General features: G+C 35.6%; 2 protein-coding genes and 1 pseudogene across 3 annotated transcripts; 2 read left to right on the top strand and 1 right to left on the bottom strand.

The window, feature by feature from the left end:
• Window positions 1-6,205: 6,205 nt before the first annotated feature.
• LOC133295688 (transcription factor ILR3-like) lies at window positions 6,206-12,708 on the top strand. 2 transcript variants are annotated; one of them, XM_061494540.1, is made up of 5 exons: window positions 6,206-6,536; window positions 10,838-10,900; window positions 11,588-11,665; window positions 11,753-11,915; window positions 12,092-12,708. In XM_061494540.1, the coding sequence occupies exons 1-5, from the start codon at window positions 6,397-6,399 to the stop codon at window positions 12,356-12,358; spliced, it is 711 nt and encodes a 236-aa protein (XP_061350524.1). In that variant the 5' UTR covers window positions 6,206-6,396; the 3' UTR covers window positions 12,359-12,708. The 2 variants fall into 2 exon arrangements, with proteins under 2 accessions (XP_061350524.1, XP_061350523.1); XM_061494539.1 differs by having other exon boundaries at window positions 6,208-6,536; window positions 10,820-10,900.
• Window positions 12,709-14,734: 2,026 nt separating this feature from the next.
• On the top strand, window positions 14,735-16,176 carry LOC133295694 (putative pentatricopeptide repeat-containing protein At1g12700, mitochondrial; annotated as a pseudogene).
• Window positions 16,177-17,549: 1,373 nt separating this feature from the next.
• Window positions 17,550-21,551, bottom strand: LOC133295689 (probable galacturonosyltransferase 12). Its single transcript, XM_061494541.1, has 6 exons — window positions 20,833-21,551; window positions 20,034-20,089; window positions 19,772-19,927; window positions 19,067-19,657; window positions 18,646-18,948; window positions 17,550-18,492 (listed from the first exon to the last, which is right to left on the bottom strand). The coding sequence occupies exons 1-6, from the start codon at window positions 21,041-21,043 to the stop codon at window positions 18,208-18,210; spliced, it is 1,602 nt and encodes a 533-aa protein (XP_061350525.1). The 5' UTR covers window positions 21,044-21,551; the 3' UTR covers window positions 17,550-18,207.
• Window positions 21,552-22,883: the final 1,332 nt, after the last annotated feature.

The following is a 22,883-nucleotide window of genomic DNA, read 5'->3' as shown; positions in this document are numbered from 1 at the left end:
TAGTGTGACTTAGGGAACATAATTTCTAAAGCAAAAAAGCTTCGTGGACGTTAAATTCATAAATGATTTACTTAATGTGTCAAAACGTTGGTGTATGCGTACCAAATCTGCGTTGTAGCATTTTAAACACATATAAGTTATTAATCTCAATTGTTATGGACGACCGTGACACGACCGTGACTTGTGGTTGTTATTATTTGGTCCCTTCGTGCCATATCAGTACAAAAGTTCCATTGCCGACGTTAGTGAATTATTGAAAATGGCATAGACTTTGGAACCAAACATAGCATGATCATTACATTCAAATGCAAATTAAAACATCAAAATACCATAATTTTGTTCAGTTACATGACATTACATCAAATACATGAATCATAAACCATAAATGCCATGAATCTTAAACCATCAACACATTAAGCCCCTCCTCTGCTTTCTCCGCATTTCAAGTCGGTCTAATCCTCATAGGACATGTATGTTTGTTGTGACCAATTTGTCTGCATAGGCTACATTTACTCTGACTGCTTGTGGGTTGAGACTCAACCCAATCCATCTCATTCTGTATCCTTGAAGATTTTGGTCTTCCTTGTGCACGTACCAAAGATGCATTTGGGATAATGGTTGGGCCATCAATTTGTGGAATCAACAACTCATTGCCCATTGGATACCAATGTGCAGCATATACCTTGTCAATTTGTGTAATTGAGAACACAGGATCAACATAATCATAGTGGTTCAACTTTTCTACCTTGCACACCGCTAAGACGTGACTGCAAGGAAATCTTCTAGATGTGAACCGTCCACATTGACATTTGCGATTGAGCAAGTCCACCCTCATTATGTCACCTGCATCATGAGTTGATTGATTGTAGGCATCCTCAACTTCAAATAGCTGCAGGTCCCTATCAAAAACCCACACACGGAGACTCACTGTTAACTGATCATTTTTTTGCATGATATCCTCAACCTTTTTTGCAATTCTCCAACCCTTTGCCTTTGCTTTTTGGATCTTTTCACGTCTCTTGACGAAATACTCAACAAGTCTACTTTGAGTCATCTTGACCAATGCTGTTATAGGCAAATCACGTGCACCCCTCAGGACCTTATTGACACACTCAGATAGGTTGGTCGTCATGTGACCAAACCTCCGACCCTCCTCATCGTAAGACCTGCACCATTTTTCTTTGGGAATATGATCTATCCATGAAGCTACTTGAGGGTTACTGTCGATAAATTCCTGAAATCTGATATCAAAATGAATCTTTGAACTCAAGTACCCTGGAATACATGAAAATTGCATGCGTTAGATACAGAAGGATGCATTAGATACAATTTGTACATATTAAAGAAATTGCGTACCTAGCTTTATCAGAGTTTTCTTCAATTCCACATCCCTAAACTTAGTGTTAAAGTTGCTTCCGATGTGACGTAGACAAAACACGTGTACGCAAGTGGTGGCTGCAACCGGCATGATCTCTTACAACTCTTGTGATGCTGGGATGACGATCGAATATTAGAAAAATGCCATGCCTATGCGTGACATGAAAACACATGAGACTAAGAAACCACGACCAATCATCCAATCTCTCACCCAGAGGAACAATAACAAAGGCAATAGGAAGAATGTATCCATCTCCATCTTGTGACGTAGCAATCAAGAGAGTTCCTTTGTATTTACCGTACAAATGCGTGCCATCAATTTGGATTATGGGTTTACAATATTTGAAGGCCTCAATGCACTAGTGAAAGGTTCAAAATACCCTGTGAAAGACAACCTTATCCGTGTAAACTCAACATTCATCAACACATTGGTCCGTATCAATCTTGAACACAAAACCCACATTAACCTGCGTCATGTATGTCAGCCAACCAGGAAAGAAAGCATACGATTTATCCCAGTCACCAAATAACTTGACAATGGCCTTCATTTTAGCCTTCCAAGCCTTCCTGTAAGATATGTTGTATGCATACAAACGTTGTACCCTCTCTTGAATAAGAACTGGCTTTAAAGATGGATCTTCTTTTAACATACCTATATATAAAAAAAAACACGAATCAACCGTCAGAATACAAACTGATAAACGTAAACATACCTTAGGAAGTTAGATACATCGAATAATACATACTGATAATGGCTGCACATATCACATCAGAATCCAACTTTCTATGATCCCGGGTAAGACATTGGTTTGGGCAGGTGTGTTCTTTTTCCCACTTACTGACCACCCAAGTATTTTCATTCTTTGGCAACAATGCCCTCACATACCAGGGACATCCATCATTATGGTGTCGACACTTCATCACAAATCTATGGTCATCATTTTTTGCCACAACGGCAGTACGGTGAGCCTTCATACAATATAATTTGACTGCATGTTGCATTTGAGATTTGCTACGAAACTCCTGATACAAATATAATGGATCCCCTAATTTCCAGCCACCGTGCAAGTCATCGTCACCATACAATATCTCAGTCTCATCATTAGGGTGGGCCCAATTAATGAAGGAATAATGTGAGCTTTCGTTCCAAAATGGCTCGATCTTAAAACCTACGTCAAAATTTATAAAGCCACTGTTAATACCAATGATAGCATGTTAAAGAAATGCTAAATTAAATCTTTAAAAACGAATCTCACCACTGCTAAGAGGGTCAACACGAAGTGGTCTCAGTACTTGGGAACTCAGGTTTCATGAGCTTGTGTCAGCGTCGAAATCACCCTATACGTCAGTATCTGACGTGTCACCTAGCGGAATAACACTCTCAGGTTCACCGTCCTCATCATTGTCCATATCCTCCTCCTGCTCATCCTCATCTATTTCCCTCAGTGTTATCTAACTTATGACATGTGCAGGTGCAGATAAATCGACTACTCTTTCTTCATGACCAAAATACGGTTCACTTCTTGTATGCATGGGTGCAGATGAAGATTGACCACAGTCTAATTCAACATATATCTCAATAAAATTTTGAAATTTTCGGTCAACAATTGCATCTATGACACATTCCACATCTTCATCATCACATATATCGTTACCAATGTAGTATATAGCATCCTTACCAACTGTAGACTCTACCCTGGCGATCATCCGCTGAACGCATTGGCTGCCTTGCAGACCCAATTTTTGGTGAATTCTCCCCTTTAGCTCATTGTATGTAGTGCCCTGTTTGATTTTCAACATTTTTGTTTTTCCTTCAAATTGAACACCATTGGGGCCTTCATAATGATTTCCATCATAGTAGATCATTGTTACATACATGTTTGGACTTGTGCTCATCTTCCACACGAAATTGGGACTAGGGTTCTGAAATTGGGGGTCTGGGTTCGGATTTTGGGGGTTTGGAGTTGTGCAATAACAATGATTTCACAATATTAAGGCTTTAGGGACGGTGGGATGAAATACAATGGGATTGCAAGGATTACACATGAAAAAGGGAGATATTTCGGTTTACACAACAATAATATTCGAAATGAGACCGAGAACATGAAAAATATAGGGTTTCTGCCGACGTTTAATCGACTAAATATCGTGTTTTAGTCGATTAAATCTCTCGGAAATTTAATTGATTAAGCTGCATTTGTAGTCGATTAAATTTTGGGGTTCATATTTTCTGTATTTTTGCTATGTAGTCGACTAAATATTCACCTTAATCGACTAAAGGGGGGCAGAATGGTGGATAGTTCTGGAAGAGGAACAAATTTGTTATTAATTAATTAATGAGGGACAAAAGGATCAAAAAGCTTAACATTGTCCCTAAGTAATCCAAACGAAGCTATTTGAAATGGTGGATGAGGTATCACTACATGATAAAGTTCAATATAGGGGGTACTTGGCTCATAAATGCTAAGAATATGTTGTATACGGAGGAGGTGGGAAACTTTACAGTACTATATATGCACATTACTCGGTGCATCTCTTATTATATTTAGGGGGTGTTTGGTTGAGGAGAAATTTGTTGAATGCTAGGAAAATGTAATTGCTAGGAAAATAGTTGAAAAGTGAGATATATAGGAAAGTTTAAAAAATGTTGTTTGGTTGGACAAAATTTTACCGGGAAAATTGAGTAAAATAACTGAATGTGTGTTTGGTTGAAGATAAAATATTGATGGATAAATTTAGTAAAATTACAAAATAACCCTTGTGTTTACTGAGCAAGTATTAAAAAGCATTAGCATACAATTTCAAAGGACATTCGGTTCAGAGTTTTAGCTGGAAATTGATTATCCACAACTGTCTTCCTCCTAAGCACATAATAGCAATATGACTTTTGGCATTCAAAAATGGAGTTCAATGGGTAAGACCTGTCCTGGGAGCTCAGGTCGACAGAGATTAGGCTTTCTTTGTTTCCAAATATAATCTCTGCAACAGCTGAAGCAATTTTCTTTTTTCCAAGTCTATCTGGTCCAAGGAAAGCAAACCATATGTCTGCTCTAACATGTGAGCCTCTGCATTTTCCTGCACCAGATCTACAAAGGTAGAGAGTTTGATTGATAGCATGTGAACCTCCTCATGAATTTCCCTGCGTTTTCCAAATTCAAGTGAACCTCCTCACGAATTTCCCTGTGCTTCTCTCCACGCGGTGCCACTTATCATCCTTGTGTTCATGTTCTCTGCTTCTCTCCCCACTTATTTGCAGCACTCTGTCATCTTCAACTTGAACCTTCACTTTTTCTTTCTTCAACCTAGGAAGCTCAACACTGAACACATGAGCCTCTGGAGTCTCCTTCCAATCCACTCGCGCGTTAGCTATGGCACTGGTTTCACGATCAGTGGAAGACACATTCATAAAGGATCCCATGAATCCTATCATCTCTCTATTCTTCTCGAGTTTATGAAAAATTTGAGAGGGTATAATGGGTGTAAAAAATTTGAGTTAACAGTGATTTACCCATCATTTGACAAAAAACCACCAAATAAAAAGCTTTCTGTACAGTGCCAAAAGATGGGTATCCATAAGAAAATTGAAAAGCAAGGCAAATTGGATGCATGGCCTTTTTGACTGAATCTATTCGACCAAACATTGGTTTTCTGAAATCCTAGTTACATTTGCATAGGAAACTTGGAAAGCACCGTGAACCAAACAGCTCCTTAGTAAAAAATATCATTTTATGTTGCTTTGTTTTGTCTAAGTCCCCAAAATTTTATATTTAAAGTAAAGTAATACTTATTACAGCTAAACCAAAAGTAAGCTCAAGGAGATGATTTGTATTGGGGACAACAAAATCGTAACATATTTTGGGAATGATAATAAATTTTATAACTACAAAAAATATATGATAATTTCACTTAAAGAACCAAAATTACTTTTAAAAAAATAGTTATGGAACCAAATTAAGAAAATATTTTAAAATAAAACTTCTATTTTTACTTAAAAATTTTAACAGTGAACAAATAGTCATATATAAGATTTACTTTCAATCTGAATTTACATTGACACTATTCTTTTTATACGAGAATCACAAGATCAATTAATAATTACCTCTTTAAATAAAGTGTTAATTTTTTCTAATATGAATGTAGATAAGTTATCAGCATTGAACTTGAAATAAATCGTTTTGGGGCAAAATTAAAGTATTTTTATAATTATATTTTATTTCAAGATTATAATAATTTTTATCATTATATTTTTTTAATCTTTCAACTCAAAATGATGTCGTTTTGGGAGTGAACATAAATAACTTATTTGCATTTACTCTAAAAATATTAACACCTTAAATAAATTACAAGTATTTCACATACAAATTAATTAGCATTTCATGCATGTTAGATACTTACCAACCAAATACTTATTTTGATTAATTAATTCTTATTTCCATTTTTTATTTTTTTATTTCCATCTTATCCTAAAGAGTTCGGTGTTTGTCATTTTAAATTACATAAGTTATATTATTTTAGGAAAGAGATAGACACAGAAAAATGGATATCATGGGAGAGAGAAAGTGAATAGTTTTTTTTTTAATTTAAAATTTAAATTTTCTGTGTCTGTATTTTTTCTTAAAATGACATAACTTTCTATTATTTAAAATCACACACACTTTTTCTTATTTTAAAAGACACAAAAATGGAGGTCTCAAATGTTTGTGCTGAGGCCCAAGCCTAAGCCGCGAACTTTTTTGTCGTTGACGTTGACGACGAATCCCATCACTGCTTGCCAGTTGCCACCAAATTTTCTCTCACTTACTCAGTCTCACATACGCCTGATTCCCTTATATCCCACCAGAACATAAAAATAAAAAAAAATAAAAAACAAAACCCATATTCTTTTTTTTCCGGTTCTTGTCTGAACATCCAAAGTTCCAGACGTACAAGCAAGCCTTCAGTCCCTGTTTGTTTCCCAGGAAAATAAGAGAGTCCCCCACGCCGGAAAATCCTGAATTTTCCGGGAACCTTTGCCGAAGAATGGTTTCCCGGGAAAACACCAATTGGCTTTTCGATTACGGCTTGATTGATGATATTCCCGTTCCTGATGCCACCTTCGCTGTCCCTTCCTCCGGGTTCACCTGGTCCCCTCAGGCCTTGAATGCTTCTTCCAATGTCGGGTACTCACAGATCATTCAAGCAATTGCGTTTTCTGGTTTTGCTTTTGTTGATGCACTCTTTGATTTTGCCCCTTTTTTGCTGATTGGTAATTAGGGTTTTTATAGTCTGGTCCCGATGAGAATTTCGGTGTGTGTATAATGCCTGACTGTTTTGCTTTTGTAAAATTTAAATTTTTAGGATTTGGGGTTTCATTTCTCTGTTAAGAAGTTCTACGGGTTGCAAAGTTTTCCATGTTCATGGAAGAAGTGTAATATTGTTTTTTATTTTTATTTTTATTTATGTTTTTGAAATGCAATAGTCACATATAGTGGTCATTAAAAAATATATATTATATGCTAGGATTTGTTCAATTTGGCAGCTTGAGTCTATAAATGCCTGGTAGAACTTGTGGTTAGAATTAATTGAGATCCTCAGGACATTCTTTGTCGTACAAGTTTAATTGCTGCTGCAGCTTTCATGTTGCCTTAATTATCTTTCTAAAGATTACTTTGCATTTGATTGTCTGTGCAGTCTGTGTTTCAAGAACCATTGATTATCCTGTAATTCATGCTTTTTAAATGACGTTTATTTTGTTTACCCCATTCAATTTCAGTTGGTTGTTCTTACTTCTTATCATAAGAAATTGGGGATCATTTTGTACAGCAAGTTGCACGGTTTAGTTATTTTACAGTCATATGGTTTTCGCACCTAGGACTCAATCAAGGTGGGTGAAATGGAGAGATTCCTCAAGCATAATTTGTAATTGCAAAGTATCTATCAAACTAAGTAAAACTCTTCTGAGCAGTTATAACATATAAGTCTTTCTATGCTCTATGGAAGTGAATGTTGGGAGTAGTGAAAGTGCCAACAAACACAATAGATGTGGCAGAGGTGAGAATGGTGAGGTGGATGAGTGGATTTATGCAATATTATGAAGAAATTTTTTTAGAGAAAGTTGGACTGCAGAATGGAACCTATTGAGGAGAAGATGACTGAACTCACTTAAGGTGGTTTATTCATTTGAGAAGAAGGCAGATAGATAGAGTCTCCAATGAGAAAAGTGGATCAAATAGAAGATATTCTAATTAAGGGATAGAGGAAGATCTATGAAAGCTTTAGTAGAAACCATTAAGAAAAACCTTCCGTAAATGGTTTTACTTAAAATTTGGTTTCTGCTAGAGCCCAATGAATCCATTCATCCGTGAAGCCAACTCTACTTAGTGACGGAAGGCTAGGTTGTGGGTTTTGATATGAAAATGGGAAATAATTATACCAGTGTCTTGCATATTGCATTTGCTTGACAATTTTTGTTATTTTATTTTTTTTTTTATTTTTTTTTATTTTTTTTTTATGTTTTGTGTGTGTGTGAGGGGGCAGATTGAGTGTGAGACTTAAGTGGTTGAATGGCTGATTACGTAAAATTCAGGAAGGGTTTGCCTATGGAATATGGATTGCTAATATTTTTACCATTCTGCATATTGTATTCTTTATCTTCGTGATGCATACATTCCCTTTTACTGTTATGTAATAACCTTTCCCTCTCTAACACATATATCTGTGATATGAGGCACTATACTTTTTTTGTTTCTGCAACTTGACTAGTTACATTATTCATAATAAACTTCCTTTTTTTTTTGTGTTTGATCCATTCTATCTGAATTTTCTCTTGTCCAGTAAAATATAAATTGTACGGTTGAATTAGGATTAGGATGTTCAGGAACAGTGACAGAGGCTGCTATTTGAAAATGGTTTGTCTTTAACTTATTATGGAAGATTTATGATGATATAATGTATTGTTGGTCCTAGTGATGGATCCCAAAGTTTTTAGTGGTGGCAATGAAGATGGGAGTTGGGAATTTGGGGCGATGGCTTTATGAATGCATATGAGAAATTAAAGTTGATGAATTTCTAATTGGGTATTTATCAGGGGTGTAAGCAAGTCGAGCGAACCCGAGTACTTGAAAAGTTAAGGCTTGACTTGTTTAAAGATGTAAAGCTTGAGCTCTACGTGTTTAGCTTGTTATAGCTTTACTTTATTTTATTTCCTTATGTCAAATTTCTTTTTGAAGTATTTTCTAAGTTTATTAATTTAGTATTTATTAGATGTCTTTATACTGGTGGATGAAGTAAAAACATGAAGAAATTAAAATACTATGTGGACATTGGAGTTAGGTAAGTGGTAGGTTACAATTTACTAAGTAATAGCAATATATAAAATATTATTATTATCTATACCTTTCTTATTTAAAATTACTATACTTTTTTCATTGAATAGATACACACATGGGCTGCTCATGAGCTTTTAATGTGTAGACTATATAAAAGCTCGAGTTTGGCTCATTTATATCATCGAGCCAAAACTCAAGCTTGAACTTATTTGTTTAGTTAAACAAACGGATATGGTTGAGCATTTTAGAAGGCGAGCTCAATTAGTTCATGAATAGCTTAGCTCATTTACACCTTTAGTTTTTATCTATCTTCATATGAAAAATTTAGCTCTGTTGTATTGAATAAACCCTGTCAAGTATATATCAAAATAACAAGCTAATCCTGACAATCAGGTCATGTAATATCTCTTGCCTGGCTTCTTGCCACGTGATGCCTCAGCACCATTAGCTCATGTACCTGAAATGGTAATTCCTATAACGCGGGGTGAGATAATATAATTACTTCAATAAGCTAGGGACCCTTGGAGGGCTCCTCCGCCTCTAAGCTCACTTATGGTATAACCATAGTAAAAAATCTTTGCATGCATCAGAATATGTATGACAATGTAGTGTGCAAATAATGAATCCTACTGGCCAGAGAATATATAAATTGTATGAATTATGCAAGGAAACACTGTCTTGCAACATACCCGTATGAGGAAATAATGAATCCTACCGTCTTGTGTGCCACACAAGACGGTGTATATGTATGTATGTTTGTGATTTGTTATTTGGAAATAATGAATCCTACCGTCTTGTGTGGCACACAAACATACATACATATACATGCACCAAATAACAAATCATTACCCTCCCTCGGAGTTTGGTGGAACAAACGGGAGACTAACCCCAAGGACCGAAAGCTTACCTGTCAAGCACTGTCCTCCAATGCACTCCTTGTATTCAAGGGGTCACAACCACAATCTCTCACAATATCACAGCCTATTCCAAATATGTGAAGACAATCAATACATATATATAGTCTATAACATTCAATTTTCAAGACTACACATATAAGACACCTACGCTTGATTTTTAGTCCAATTTATCAAAGTGTTCTAAATGGCGATTTAATAATTTTTCGTTTTACGGGAACCAATCCCAAGCATGTTTAACAAACGGACTCACCTACAAATCACCCTCCAACTACTCATACCATTTAATTTTCGAAATTGACATATAGTCAAAAACCATGATTTTCTATAGTGAGTGAAACAGTGATTTCTTTTTTTGTCTTTCATCAAGAAGCAATCCTAAGCATATTTAACAAAGGAAGCTGTATCCAAATCACTCTCTAACTATCCATACCATCAAATTTTCGTGCACTATTCATCACAAAACCTAGAATTCTTAAAATTTCATGGAAACAAGAAAAGAGAGGTAATTCCTTACCACAATGTACCCAAGAATGAAAGGGAAAGCTTACTTCAAGCTCTCATGGCCTCAAGCTCCATCAAAACCCCTATTTTCCATGAAATCCAAAATCTTAGGGGAAGAAGAACTCTCTATACAGTGAACCCTACACGAAAATATGGGTATCAATGTGTTCCTCTCGAAATTTCTCACAAGTTTGGCTTTGGAACGAAGTGATTTGGAGGTCTCTAGCTCTCTCTATGAATTTTGGAATATTTTTACTCAAAACCTCTTTTTTTTTTTAATTTTTGCTCTCTGTCGACTGTGGAAGACGAAGAAGAATGAATGTTTTGAAACTTTTCACTTATATAGGTTTAGTGAAATTTAACTGGGTAAAGGCTTATCTATGTAGTCACCTCTATTCATTGCCAAACCATGTTTCTATTTTTACTTTTACCTTTTGGGTAATTTTGCCTACCCATATTTTTACCCCTTAACTTTCATTTTAACTCATTTTTCACCAAAGGTGACTTTATTTTTTCTTCTTCTACTTTCGTTATAATTATTCTTCAATATTATGATTAAAATCATTAATTCATAATTAAATTCACAATTACACGAGAGGGTTATTATAGTTGATGGTTGCATGATGGAATTTATAGGTTTTGTTCCTCTCCATGACTCTATCTACCTCACCATCCCTTTCAAATAATATTATTTTCTCACTTTCTTTTCTTTCTTAGAATACCATCTGCTCATAGTGTTGAAATTGATGGCTCATTGGGGGATTCTGACAGTCTCAAAGAGGCTGGTTCAAAGAAGAGGTACACAATTTTCTATTTTCCTTTCCCCTTTCCTTTTAATTGAACCAAATAACTTTATATTCATGAAAGGATAGATCAAAGAATCAACATGTGTAGTCACTTAGAAATCTAATTCTGTAACCTGCTCTCCCGAAGCTCTTTAGTCACTTTATTTCCCTATATCTGTTGTTTTGCTCGTTTGGCTGCTACTTGCTATCTTAAGCTTTAGATGATTTACTGCTCTATTATGTTCAGGCTTTTTGTATACCATAATAACGACTGGAGAATGAAATCAAAAGGCAGTTTTAATTGTTGAATAATCTAAATAGACTTGCTAGCCATAAGTGATCTTCAACAAACTGACAGATGTCTAGTAATGTAGTTGAGTCAATTGGCAATACACAACTTAGTGTTTTATGGTGAGGCTAATTAGTGCAATTGATATTAATCAAGAAATCAACATAACAATCCTATTGCATTGCATATATGTTATCTTGCTCTTGCTCATGCTCAAGTATAACAAATTTTTTTTTTTTTTTCTCAATTTTATCAGACCAATTTTCTAACATCATCTTTCCCTGTCTTATAGCATTGACTGCTCTTTTGTATATCTACCTTATATCAATGTGTAAACCCCAGAAATGAGTAGATCCATTCCAGATAGCTTATCCTTGGAGGAAAATTTCCTCTTGTTCAATTTTGCTGCAGGGGTAGATCTGAGTCATGTGCTGCTACTGGCTCCAAGGCATGTCGGGAGAAGTTGCGGAGGGATAGGCTTAATGACAAGTAAACTTTTTACTTTCAACTACCTTCTTTCTGTCTTTCTATTTTTCTTGTGGGTTTTTCTGTATGTAATATGGTGGACATGGTTAGGTTTGTTGAATTGGGCTCCATTTTGGAGCCTGGAAGGCCTACCAAAACAGACAAGGCTGCTATCCTGATTGATGCTGTCCGAATGGTTACACAGTTACGGGGTGAAGCCCAGAAGTTGAAAGACAATAATATGGGTCTTCAAGAAAAGATTAAAGAGTTAAAGGTGAAGTCTCTATTTATATTTGATAATACTCTTTTATTGATGGAATGACTTCTGGTGACTTCTGTATTCTAGATCACTTTAGTAGTCTGCCTTAAAAGTATTGCTTTTTCCTAGTGGGGACTGATAAACTCATAATATTAGCTGAATGAAAAATTAAATTCCTATCTTTTGTGTAGGCTGAGAAAAATGAGCTTCGTGATGAGAAACAGAGGCTCAAGGCAGAGAAAGAGAAGTTGGAGCAGCAGCTGAAATCAATGAATACACAACCTAGTTTCTTGCCTCCCCCTGCTGCAATCCCTGCTGCATTTGCTGCACAAGGCCAAGCCCATGGCAACAAATTGGTACCTTTCATTAGTTATCCAGGAGTAGCAATGTGGCAGTTTATGCCACCTGCTGCAGTAGATACCTCTCAGGATCACGTACTCCGTCCTCCAGTTGCCTAAGTTGGCACTGGATAATTCTTTGGGCTTCCGTATTGGCTCAATGCTGTATCCATTTACCCATACCTTCTTGGCTTTGTTAGTTTTCTACTAAGGATTCTAACTGGACCGATGGTGACTTCTGACTGTATTTGGCATATGATACTACTATGAATTATGCTGATATTTGCGTGTAAATGTTATAAGCTTATCTGGCTCCTCGCCTCAGTTCCAATAGTTGCTAATGCCTTCTGAGATAATCCAATGTCAAGGTAGACAGCAATGTTATTTTGGCTTAGGCTTGCAAAATAGGGAAGAATGCATTCTTGTAAGTAGAAATGTTTTAACAATCAAGGAAGCAATAAGAGCAAATGGTGGTTTAGTTTTAAATTTGCTGCAGCCATATGTCCTTTTGTAAGCTGACGGATTAAATTCAGATTGTTGGAAGTTTCTCAAATGTAAAGATCGATATATGACGAGATGGATGGGGTTGAAGTACATACCCCCAAATCCCAAGTGTTTCCCTTAAAGCTACATCCACACCCATCCAATCCTAACTTTCTTCTCATAACTCAACCATCTCAAAAGAGGAGACTATGCTGCTGGCTTAAACTTCTCTCTCAACAACGCCTAACTTACATGCAAAATAAATAAACTAAAGCAAAAAAGAAAAAAGAAAAGTAAAGCAACCCAGGTTCAGGGTTGAAATTCCATTGATACATACATAACTTGCTAGACTCACTATCCGAACTTGCTCGAGTCTTGGATGTTTTTAGGAACATAACCATCAAAAGAAAAGGTGAGTCCTGACCCATTAAGATCTTGATCATGTGCCCTGATCCCAGCTTAAAAGAGGTTGCCACCAACCACCCAAGTTGAACACAGAGACATTCCTCCAGTTACCCACACTGACCCCAGAATCTTGAATTCTGCAGATGTGGCAGTAGTATTGTTGGCAGAGACTTGTGTGTGGGCCCGGATGAAACATATGCAATGCCTTTTATCCAAAGCCAGTGGTTATAAATTATATTCAACCCAAAAATGGCATTTGAGGAAGAGAGCAACTTAAGTGAAACCAGTGACTTTGCTGATTCATTTTCAGTGGTTTAAGCAAACCGTTTATATCAATTTCTTATCGGAGGCTTTATGCAAAATTCATCATCTTAGAGAAGACGGTTATACTATTCACGAAACTTAAAAGATGATGGTATACATCCAAACATGTATTTAACATGGGAAAATTGTTTATCACTTTAAATGACATAACTTATATTATTTTACTCTTATAAAGAGGTAAGACTCATACTTTTATTTTTTTTGTCAACTCTCTCTTCTCCTTTATCTATTTCTTTCTTTCTCTTAAAATGACACAACTTTACATCTTTTAAAATGACACACACTTTTCTCATTTAAGATATTGTTAAAGATAATTTTTATTTTTTATAATTTAAAAACCATATATAAAAATAAACTAAGTCATTGTAATTTTTTTTAAGAGTAAAATACCTTTTGAATCCTCAATAAATATTACAGGATCAATTTAATTTCTTAGAAAAAAAAAAGTTAACTCGTGATCCTTCTGAAATTCAAAATAAATCCATCTTAGTCTTTTTGAGAAACTAATGTGGAGTCTTCCTTGAATTATAGAATACCATAATTTTTACTAATTGGATCTATTTTAAAATTCAAAGTAATTACAACTTGATTTTTTTTATTTTTTTTGTAAATGATTAAAATGGGGGTGGCGTGATTTTTGTTGAGGATCAAAAGTTATTTTATTTTATTTTTTTAAACTAAAGATACAAACCCGAAAATAGAAGAAACAATGACCAAAATGTCATTGTTCGCCAATTTTTTTACCTAAATGTCACGCGAATAGTCTTATTTCTCAATCTGCCACGGGGGCGAGTTCGCTACCCGATGTAATGAACTCGGTTTGCTGACGTGTCATGTTTCTAGTGGACACCAAGTTCGCTATACGAGGTAGTGAACTTCAAAACATTTTTTTTTTTTAATTTGGTACTTGTTATCTACTAGAAATGTGACACGTCAGCAAATCGAGTTCGCTACACCAGGTAGCGAACTTGCCCCTGTGACAGATTGAAAAATAAGACTGTTCGCGTGACATCTAGATAAAAAAATTGATGAACAGTGACACTTTGGTCAGGGTTTCAAAATAGAAACGGATAGTATTTATATTGAATTACCCAATTACCCTTATCCATCAACGAAGGCACTTAACCCTGTTTGGTTACCGTGAAAAGACATCAGGGGATCCAACTTGACCTATATCAATGCTCTGTATAAGTAAAATACGCTCAAGCCGTTTTCATTTTACAAAAACCAACCCTAACACAATTGGTAGCTACCGCCTACCAACACATGTTGAGTTCAACAACAATGTCAATATCAAGGTTAAGGTATGCTGTTTCCATCTCAAGGTTTCTTTCAAACCCCACTTTCCTTCTTTGCTTCAATTCGGTATACTCTCATTCTCAGTCTCAAGCCCCATTCATTGATAATGCTGATGACGCTGTTCTCTTATTCACTCGTATGCTCTATATGCGTCCTACCCCACGCATCATCGAATTTGGCAATATTTTATGATCTCTTGTGATGATAAAGCATTAGCCAATTGCTCTTTCCCTTTCTAGACATATGGAATTAAGGGGAATTAACCCAAATATTGTTACTTTGAGCTTATCGATCAATTCTTACTGCCACCTGGGTCAAATTGCTTTTTCTTTTTCTGTATTGGGTAACATTCTTAAGAGGGGTTATCAGCAAAATACCATAACCTTGACAACACTTTCGAAAGGTCTCTGTCTTAGTGGTCAGGTTAAGAAAGCATTGCTCTTTCATGACAACGTGGTGGCACAAGGATTTCAGTTGAACCAAGTTAGTTATGGAACCCTGATCAATGGTTTATGTAAAATAGGAGAAATGAGAGCAGTTTTGCAATTGCTGAGAAAGATTGAAGGTCAATTGATTAAACCTAATGTGGTAATGTACTACATCATCATTGATAGCCTATACAAAGATGAACTTGTAACTGATGCCTGTGATTTGTATTCTAAAATGGTTGTCAAGAGAGTTCATCCTAGTGTTGTCACTTACAATGCTCTAATCTTTGGCTTTTGCATCCTGGGTCAATTGAGAGCCGCAATTGGGTTGTTAAGTCAAATGCTGCTGAAAAACATCGACCCGGATGTTAATACCTTTAGTATATTAGTTGATGGATTATGTAAGGAAGGAAATGTCAAAGAAGCTAAAAATGTATTAGCTGTGATGATAAAAGGAGGTTTAAAACCTAATGTTGTTACTTACAGTACATTAATGGAATGGTATTGCTTAGTTAATGAAGTGAACATTGCAAAATATGTATCGTACAAAATTGCCCAAAGTGGAGTGAATCCTAATGTTCAGAGCTATAATTTTATGATTAGTGGATTATGTAAGATTAGAATGGTGGATGAAGCAATGAATCTCTTTGGAGAAATGCATCGCAAAAATATGATTCCTAATACGGTAACTTACGACTCTCCTATTGATAGCTTGTGCAAAGCTGGGAGAATCTCTTGTGTTTGGGATCTTATTGATGAGATGCATGATAAAGGTCAACTAGCCGATGTAATCACTTATAATTCCTTATTATACTTTTTATGCCAAAACCATCATCTTGACAAGGCAATTGCATTATTCACAAAAATTAAAGACCATGGAATTCTGCCAAATATGTAGACATATAATATACTTATTGATGGACTATGCAAAGGTGGAAGACTTAAGAATGCTCAAGAGGTTTTTCATAATCTTTTGATTTAAGGCTATCATGTAAATTTCATAACATATAATGTTATGATCATTGGGCTTTGTAAAGTGGGCTTGTTTGAAGAAGCATTTGCCTTGCGGTCAAAAATGGAAGAGAATGGTTGCATCCCTAATGCTATAACTTTCGAAACAATTATTCGTGCTCTCTTCGAAAAAGTTGAGAATGATAAGGTTGAGAAACTTATTCATGAAATGATTGCTATAGGCCTATTGCAAGAGTAAAACTAGGTGAGATACTTTTTTTTTTTGAGTATTAACATAAGTATACTTTTTTCTTCCCATTGTAGTGGTCTTATGCTTCATCTACTTTTATGGATTTTCTAGTCACTACTCATTGTTAGTGTTTCAGATATCAAAGCTTTCAGCTGGGCTTGTTATCTCTAATAGTTGACTCTCTTTTTTTTGGATACAGTATAGTTGACTCAATTTACCCCATATTATGGATGGTAGAGTTGGATTTTTTTTATATATTTTTTTGGATATATGTTTCTCGTGGTGTTTTAAACAAAAAGTGAAGAGTTCTTTAGTTAAACATACAAGCCTAATTTTGAGTTGTCTTAGGCATTGAAGTTGTTGATATTTTCCTCATGTTATTGTTGCACAATTAATTGGAGCTTTTTCAAAGGCTATGGTTTATTTTGGTGATAATTATTTTAGGAATGTGCATAGTGATCGTCTAAAATCTACCTTTATGAAAGAATGTACAAAAGGGATACAAGGAATGGGGATTATTTAGAAGCTCAGATTTTATTTTCTAGTTTACTATATGATCATTTATTGGGTTAATACCTAACTCATTCCCTCATTAAAGTTAGACTATAAATATGATGTGGACATCAATGCTTTTTGTCAGCTGGTTTTATTGGACTTTAATTTGGTCGTCTATCTTCTTATAGAGGTATCCATTTTCTTTTGGGTACTTCATTCTTTTGATATCAGCAGCTAGAGGTGGAGTTACTTGTCCCTTGTAAATTTTTCAGATCTGTTGTTGAACGGCATGTAAAAACTGTCATCTTTTTATTACAAAAAAAAAAGATGTCATCTTTTTTCTTTTCTTTTTTAGTTGGGCTTTGAAAGTATTTGTGAGCTTAATCCTATTGTCACAATTTCACTTCTTTCTGACAGATTTTTCTCCTCTGATATCTCGAGGATAAAAACAATGTTTACCTTTTGTTCATGAACAAGCAGAACTTATAACAGATGCCAAGAACATAGAACATAATGTTGCAGTTACTCCAGACAATGCCTACAATATATAGTAGAAACACAGCATTTTTCAGATGCAAAATGAGCTAAAAAGTAGATGAGTATATGATGAATGGGCAAAGCAGCATGATGAAGTATGGAAGTATAGATCCAATAGTTTTAATGCTGACTTCATACTTAAAGGCATTTACTTAATTTGGCAACTTTCAACAAATTTCCACTTGATTGAACTTGTATCAGTGAATGTAGGGCATGTAATGGTACCAACCATTCTGATTCAGAAGTCAGGTTGCTTTGGGAGATAATTCTAAGTTTTTGATATTTTGCATACAGTATACTTACGCATCCATGTATTTTTGCGAAAAACATGACGTCATAGATTGCAGGATACTACTGTCTGCATATCAAATACATCATGGTAAAAGCTTTGCTGTTATTGTGATATATTATATAAATGGGCAACAAAATAGGATTTTCAATTGTCCTTTTGTCTTTTCCTCGAAATCTTTTATTTCATCTTACTAAAAGCTTATTTTTAAGCCATCAGCTTGCTTGTTTGTTTCCCGAAAGAACTGCATTTTCTTTATACATACATATATGATATACAAATACTCATACTTACAATGTTAATTTGACGAGAAAAAGAATTGAGAATTTCAACTGAAAAGTTAAAAATTATTATAACAAGAAGGGAGCATCATGCCATATCATTGTTGTCTCTTCTTTGTCGTGGATGGGGGCTTATGCTTGGAAGTCCTCTGATTTTCATCTTTCCTTATATATGCAAATAACTTTTCTTCACTGATCATAAAGGCCACATTTTCTCAAGATCCAAGCTACGATGCCCTGATGTGACAGCTCTTGATGAAGTAATCCGAGAAGTCAATATACTTGGTCCACAATGGCCTTAGTTGTGGAAAAGCTATATCTAGCCATGGCTTTGCCCTGCCATTGAAATGGATGACACCAGCACTCTCAGCATCTGCAAAACTTGTATTTTCCTGATATCCCAATCCCAGCATGTGCCAGAAAGGATCAATAGTGTGGACATGACCATGGAATGCTATTAATCCGGGTGGTAATGTCCCTAGCTGCCACAAACTGAGGTCTGATTTTATATTCTGCATAAAGCATAAAACGATTATTGTAATTTTGTACTATCTTTATCTATCGTGGAAACTCAAATTTTAATGACAAATTTTAAACATATCAAAAGTAATTTACTTTTTTTCTTTTTCTTTACAGTGTTATGGTAGGATGGAAGATACATGTACCTGCTCTACCCAGTAATGGTATGTAAAGCTTATATTGGTCTTCCTCCAAGCTGCCAGGTCGAAAATGTTCATGCCATAAGCCCAAGCGCATTCATTGGGATCAAAATTTGTGGATATTAGAGGGTGGGAAAAGTTCAAATAGCTTTTCAACCTCTTTGACATCACAAACTTATCTCCTCCACTGCATGTTTCTACTGCTCCATTGACGTTTCCATTCATGTCAATGTCCCACAGAGGTGAAAGATCTGTTTGTACTACAATGTCATCATCGAGGAAGACCACCTTGTTAAGGCTTGGGAACAACTGTTTAGAACATTTATTATGGCAGTAAGCATCACAGGCATAAAAATAAAATAAAATAATCATTCTGAGTTATAAGCTGTCAAAAAGTAGATTTACTTCCTATTGCTATCGTTTTTACCTCTGGAAGATATATCCGAATGTGATTCATCACTGAATTATACTTGGGACTAAGTGCTTGCAGCTTTGCTGCAATGACATGTGGCTTCTCAGTAGTATTTGCAACTATAGCTGATGAACCCCCTCTAAACTGTGATCGTACATGTTGATCTTTTTCCATTGCTTCCAGCACAGGAACTTTTCCCTTTGTAAACCAATCAAAATGGTGCAATGCCTTGATCTCAATTATAGCAGGTGATAAAGGATGCAATGAAAACCAAGCCTGCATGGGATAATATGTCTTTCTATCTGTGATTATGTGCAAAACAACTTTCTGAGGTCGCAAACTGTTGCGGACAAGTGATGTGGCAACCACAGAGGTTGCCAGCACATTGTCTGAGGCAAGGACAAAGTGGAAATAGGAGTTGTCAACCAGGGCAGGGACAAGTTCTGCTGAGGGTAGCTGAAGGCGTGCTGCTGCATTGTTGGTGTGCTCATTGGCCAGCCTCAAGTCAAGGCAGTGAAGCTGTTTAGGTATGCTGCTTGATGCTACATGACGATATAAATATTCTTGGATTTTGGCAGTCCTGGTTCTTTGTTCCATAAGAGTTACCTAAGAAAATGTTCAGCACTAAGTAATGGAGACTTGAACGTGGAAAACTGTTATTTTTGCATTAGATTAATCTTATTCTAATTCCTCTAGATTAAAGGAGTGAGAAAATGGTACCATTTCTCGTAGTTTAATTGCAAATGTCTCTGCATCATATCTACCTTCCTTCATTTCGGCCATGAACTCTTCTAAAGTCTGAGGGATATCAGACCTTCCCTCTAGTTCAACTTTGCCTAGGGGTTGATTTAATATTCCGTATATCACTTCCGGGACCTATCAGAAACCAATGTCATATTCAGCCAGTATTAGAAAATTCAGGTCAATTAATTACCATATGGATTCACATGCTGACAAATATAATTAGAGTTCAGCAGATTACAGCTGGTTCAAGACTTCTTCCCAAAATCTTTGGCCTCAGTTTTTTTCCCAGGCAACCTGCAAATATTATTTTTAGTAAACCAAAAGGTCATATATATACATAAATAGTCACATTTACTAGAATTGTAATTTCTAGACCTAAAAAGTAATGCACTTGCTTCAAAAGGTCAGAGAATTTATCACTACCTTAAATTTATGAGTTCAGAACATGAGATTTGCAAATTGTGGAATTCATCCTTTGTTATTGTACTTTTTAGAGCATGTAGTCGATATTGAATGTGCATATATTTTTGTTACATAGCGTACCTTATCTACTGTCAAAACGAAAATAAAGTGGATGATATCAAGTTTAGCCAACAGTAACCATTGAAGAATCCCACTACACTATTACAGTGCAAGATACGTATTTCCGACAAAGGAAACTCAGTAGATATTCATAATCTTGGTAATGCATCTCATAACCAAATATACATGAGTAGCCAAAATTGAAAAAAAAAACACACAATGTTAATGCTTCGTTTCCATTGGTTTCGAGCTCCTTTAATATTTAAAAGCCCCGTTTATCATTAATCATAAAAATTTGAAATCAAAGGTTGGTGACCATTTGCACAATATATATAACTATTTACTAATCCTGAAAAGTTCAAAGCTTTGTACAATACATATATTCTTTGATATAACTATTTGTTCATGTCTTTCTGTGTATGCATGTAAGTGTTTATGTTTGTGACTGTGTGTATGTGTCAGTGTGTTTCTGTGGATGCAAGAGAGACAGAGAAAGAGAGAAGCTGATATTGTACCTATCGTAGAGCACTTGTTTTCTCCATCAATGCTATCCACTGCTGTTAAAACAAACACAAACCGGAGAAGAAAAGTGAAGAACAAGAGTGCATAGAAGAGCATCCGATAAGAAAGCTTCCTTGATGCAACTGTCACTTTGATAAATTCCTTCAACCCTTTAGCCGGAAGCACAGTGACATGCCTCAAACTTGGTGATATCTGCAGCTGCATTTTGTCCAAACACAACAAGGCAGGACAACACCAAAAGCCAAAACAACAGTACTTTGAGTTCCTCCTCTTCAATGGGTAGTTGTAGTTTTTGTCATTTGGCAATTCACCTCCTGATCAACAACAGAGGAGAATCTCAAGAACCCTTGTCAGGTTATGCTGCATAAGGAAGGCTTTGATGGTGCTTAAGGTTGCTATATTTCACCTAACCTTGCTTGGTATTTGGTACAGGCATGTCAATGGGGTTTCAAGGCTTTAATATTGTTGTGGAGAACTATGGGGGCGGGGGTTGTTAAAGAGAAAGAGACATTGGACTAAGAAGGACGATGTTTTTTGTTTCAAGTTTTGGCTATTGACTTGGTTATGAAGAAGGCAAGTTGAGGAACAAAGGATAGGAAGTTAAATACGAACTTGGGGTTTGTTTGGCGTACAGATTTAAATATTAAAATTTACAGTGAAAACTATCACTCAACACCATTCTTTTTATGTTGTCTGAATAGACTCTAATCATTTAGTCCATATTTAATTAGAAATTTATTGTATTTTTTTTTTAAATGACCACTTAATTTGTCTAATAAATCAAATATCATAATATAATTGATACTTAAATATGCAACAAAAATGATATAGAAATATAAAATTTCCTATATTAGGGGATGCTTGGCTTTGCCTCCACATGAAGTTCGTATATTTTTTTAGCATATAGAGTTTGGAGTTTGGACTATGACAGAACAGGACTTCTACATAGAAAATGACAAGCTCTCTTTATCTCTCTTGGGTGGGGTTCAGGATGTTGTTGGAGTGAAAACTCAGCAAACGTTATTTCTATTTCTTGGAAAGTAACTGAAATTTCAAAAGGAGAGTAAACCCTGATTGGTGAGAGAACTATTAATTTGCATTATGTGGAATATTTATTTCTAGCTGAATTTAATAAATCTCATCACTAATCTTGTTTAATTCTGCAGTTTTTTTTTTATTCTCCTTTTTCAAAATATTTTTATAAATTACTAACTACGATGTGAACACAAGATGTTTTGTGTGATGTACAATTCACATCTTCTCTTATGATAAAATAAAAAAGTTGAAATTTGACCAAAAAACAAAACCTACTGAACTCTTAAGTTATTAGAAGTGGGTTAGTAATGAAAGCTTTAGGATTTTGGGTTATTTGTTTAAATTAAAACTGCTATAATTCTCAAACTTGATGAAACTAACATTCATTTTGGGAAAAAAAAACCAATCTACTGTTTTCATTTCTCTTCCAAGTATTTATACAAGTGCTGTTTTACATCAGAAAGAAGTAAGATAAAAGCGCGTGAAAGTCTAACAAGAACCTAATTCTGTTTTGCCAGTCCACGTGGCATAATCTTAACAGCATTAGCAACACTAGTTTGATTACTATCAGATGTGGGACTTCTTTGTTCCAAGACCCCCCCACAAGCTGGACGATGTATATCAAACATCCCCAGCTTGGAAACAGCATCAGTAAAAGCAGCACGACCCAAAGGTTTGGTAAATGTGTCAGCGAGTTGATGAGAAGTGCCAATGGGAAAAAGTCGAAGGAGACCAGATTGAATTTTGCTGCGAGTGACATGGCAATCTATTTCAATATGTTTGGATCTCTCATGAAACATGGGATTATGAGCAAGATGTATGGCGGATTGGTTATCACAATACACAGAAGCTGGTGACGGCCATGGCAAATGAAGGTCTTGAAAGAAGTATTGAAGCCACTGGATTTCGCAGGAGAGGCTTGCAAGGGCGCGATATTCCGCTTCAGTTGAGGAACGACTGATGGTAGATTGCTTCTTTGTCCTCCAGGTTACCAAAGAAGAACCAATGA

This window comes from Gastrolobium bilobum, unplaced genomic scaffold (genome assembly GCF_033153095.1).
Source record: "Gastrolobium bilobum isolate Gb01-03AN ecotype WA unplaced genomic scaffold, APGP_CSIRO_Gbil_v1 utg1103, whole genome shotgun sequence".
Lineage (NCBI taxonomy): Eukaryota > Viridiplantae > Streptophyta > Magnoliopsida > Fabales > Fabaceae > Gastrolobium > Gastrolobium bilobum.
Note: the sequence above shows the minus strand (reverse complement) of the source record. Positions and strands in the feature narration are given on the sequence as shown.

Bases quoted from the DNA above. Each gene is read 5' to 3' on its own strand.
- LOC133295688 (XM_061494539.1), top strand. From the start codon at position 6,397: ATGGTTTCCCGGGAAAACACCAATTGGCTTTTCGATTACGGCTTGATT. The intron at 6,537-10,819 runs GTACTCACAGAT...TTTCTTTCTTAG, and splicing joins AATGCTTCTTCCAATGTCGG to AATACCATCTGCTCATAGTG. The intron at 11,916-12,091 runs GTGAAGTCTCTA...TCTTTTGTGTAG, and splicing joins AAAAGATTAAAGAGTTAAAG to GCTGAGAAAAATGAGCTTCG.
- LOC133295689 (XM_061494541.1), bottom strand. From the start codon at position 21,043: ATGCAGCTGCAGATATCACCAAGTTTGAGGCATGTCACTGTGCTTCCG. The intron at 20,090-20,832 runs GTACAATATCAG...TAATATTTGCAG, and splicing joins AAACAAGTGCTCTACGATAG to GTTGCCTGGGAAAAAAACTG. The intron at 18,493-18,645 runs GTACATGTATCT...TGCTTTATGCAG, and splicing joins ACCATTACTGGGTAGAGCAG to AATATAAAATCAGACCTCAG.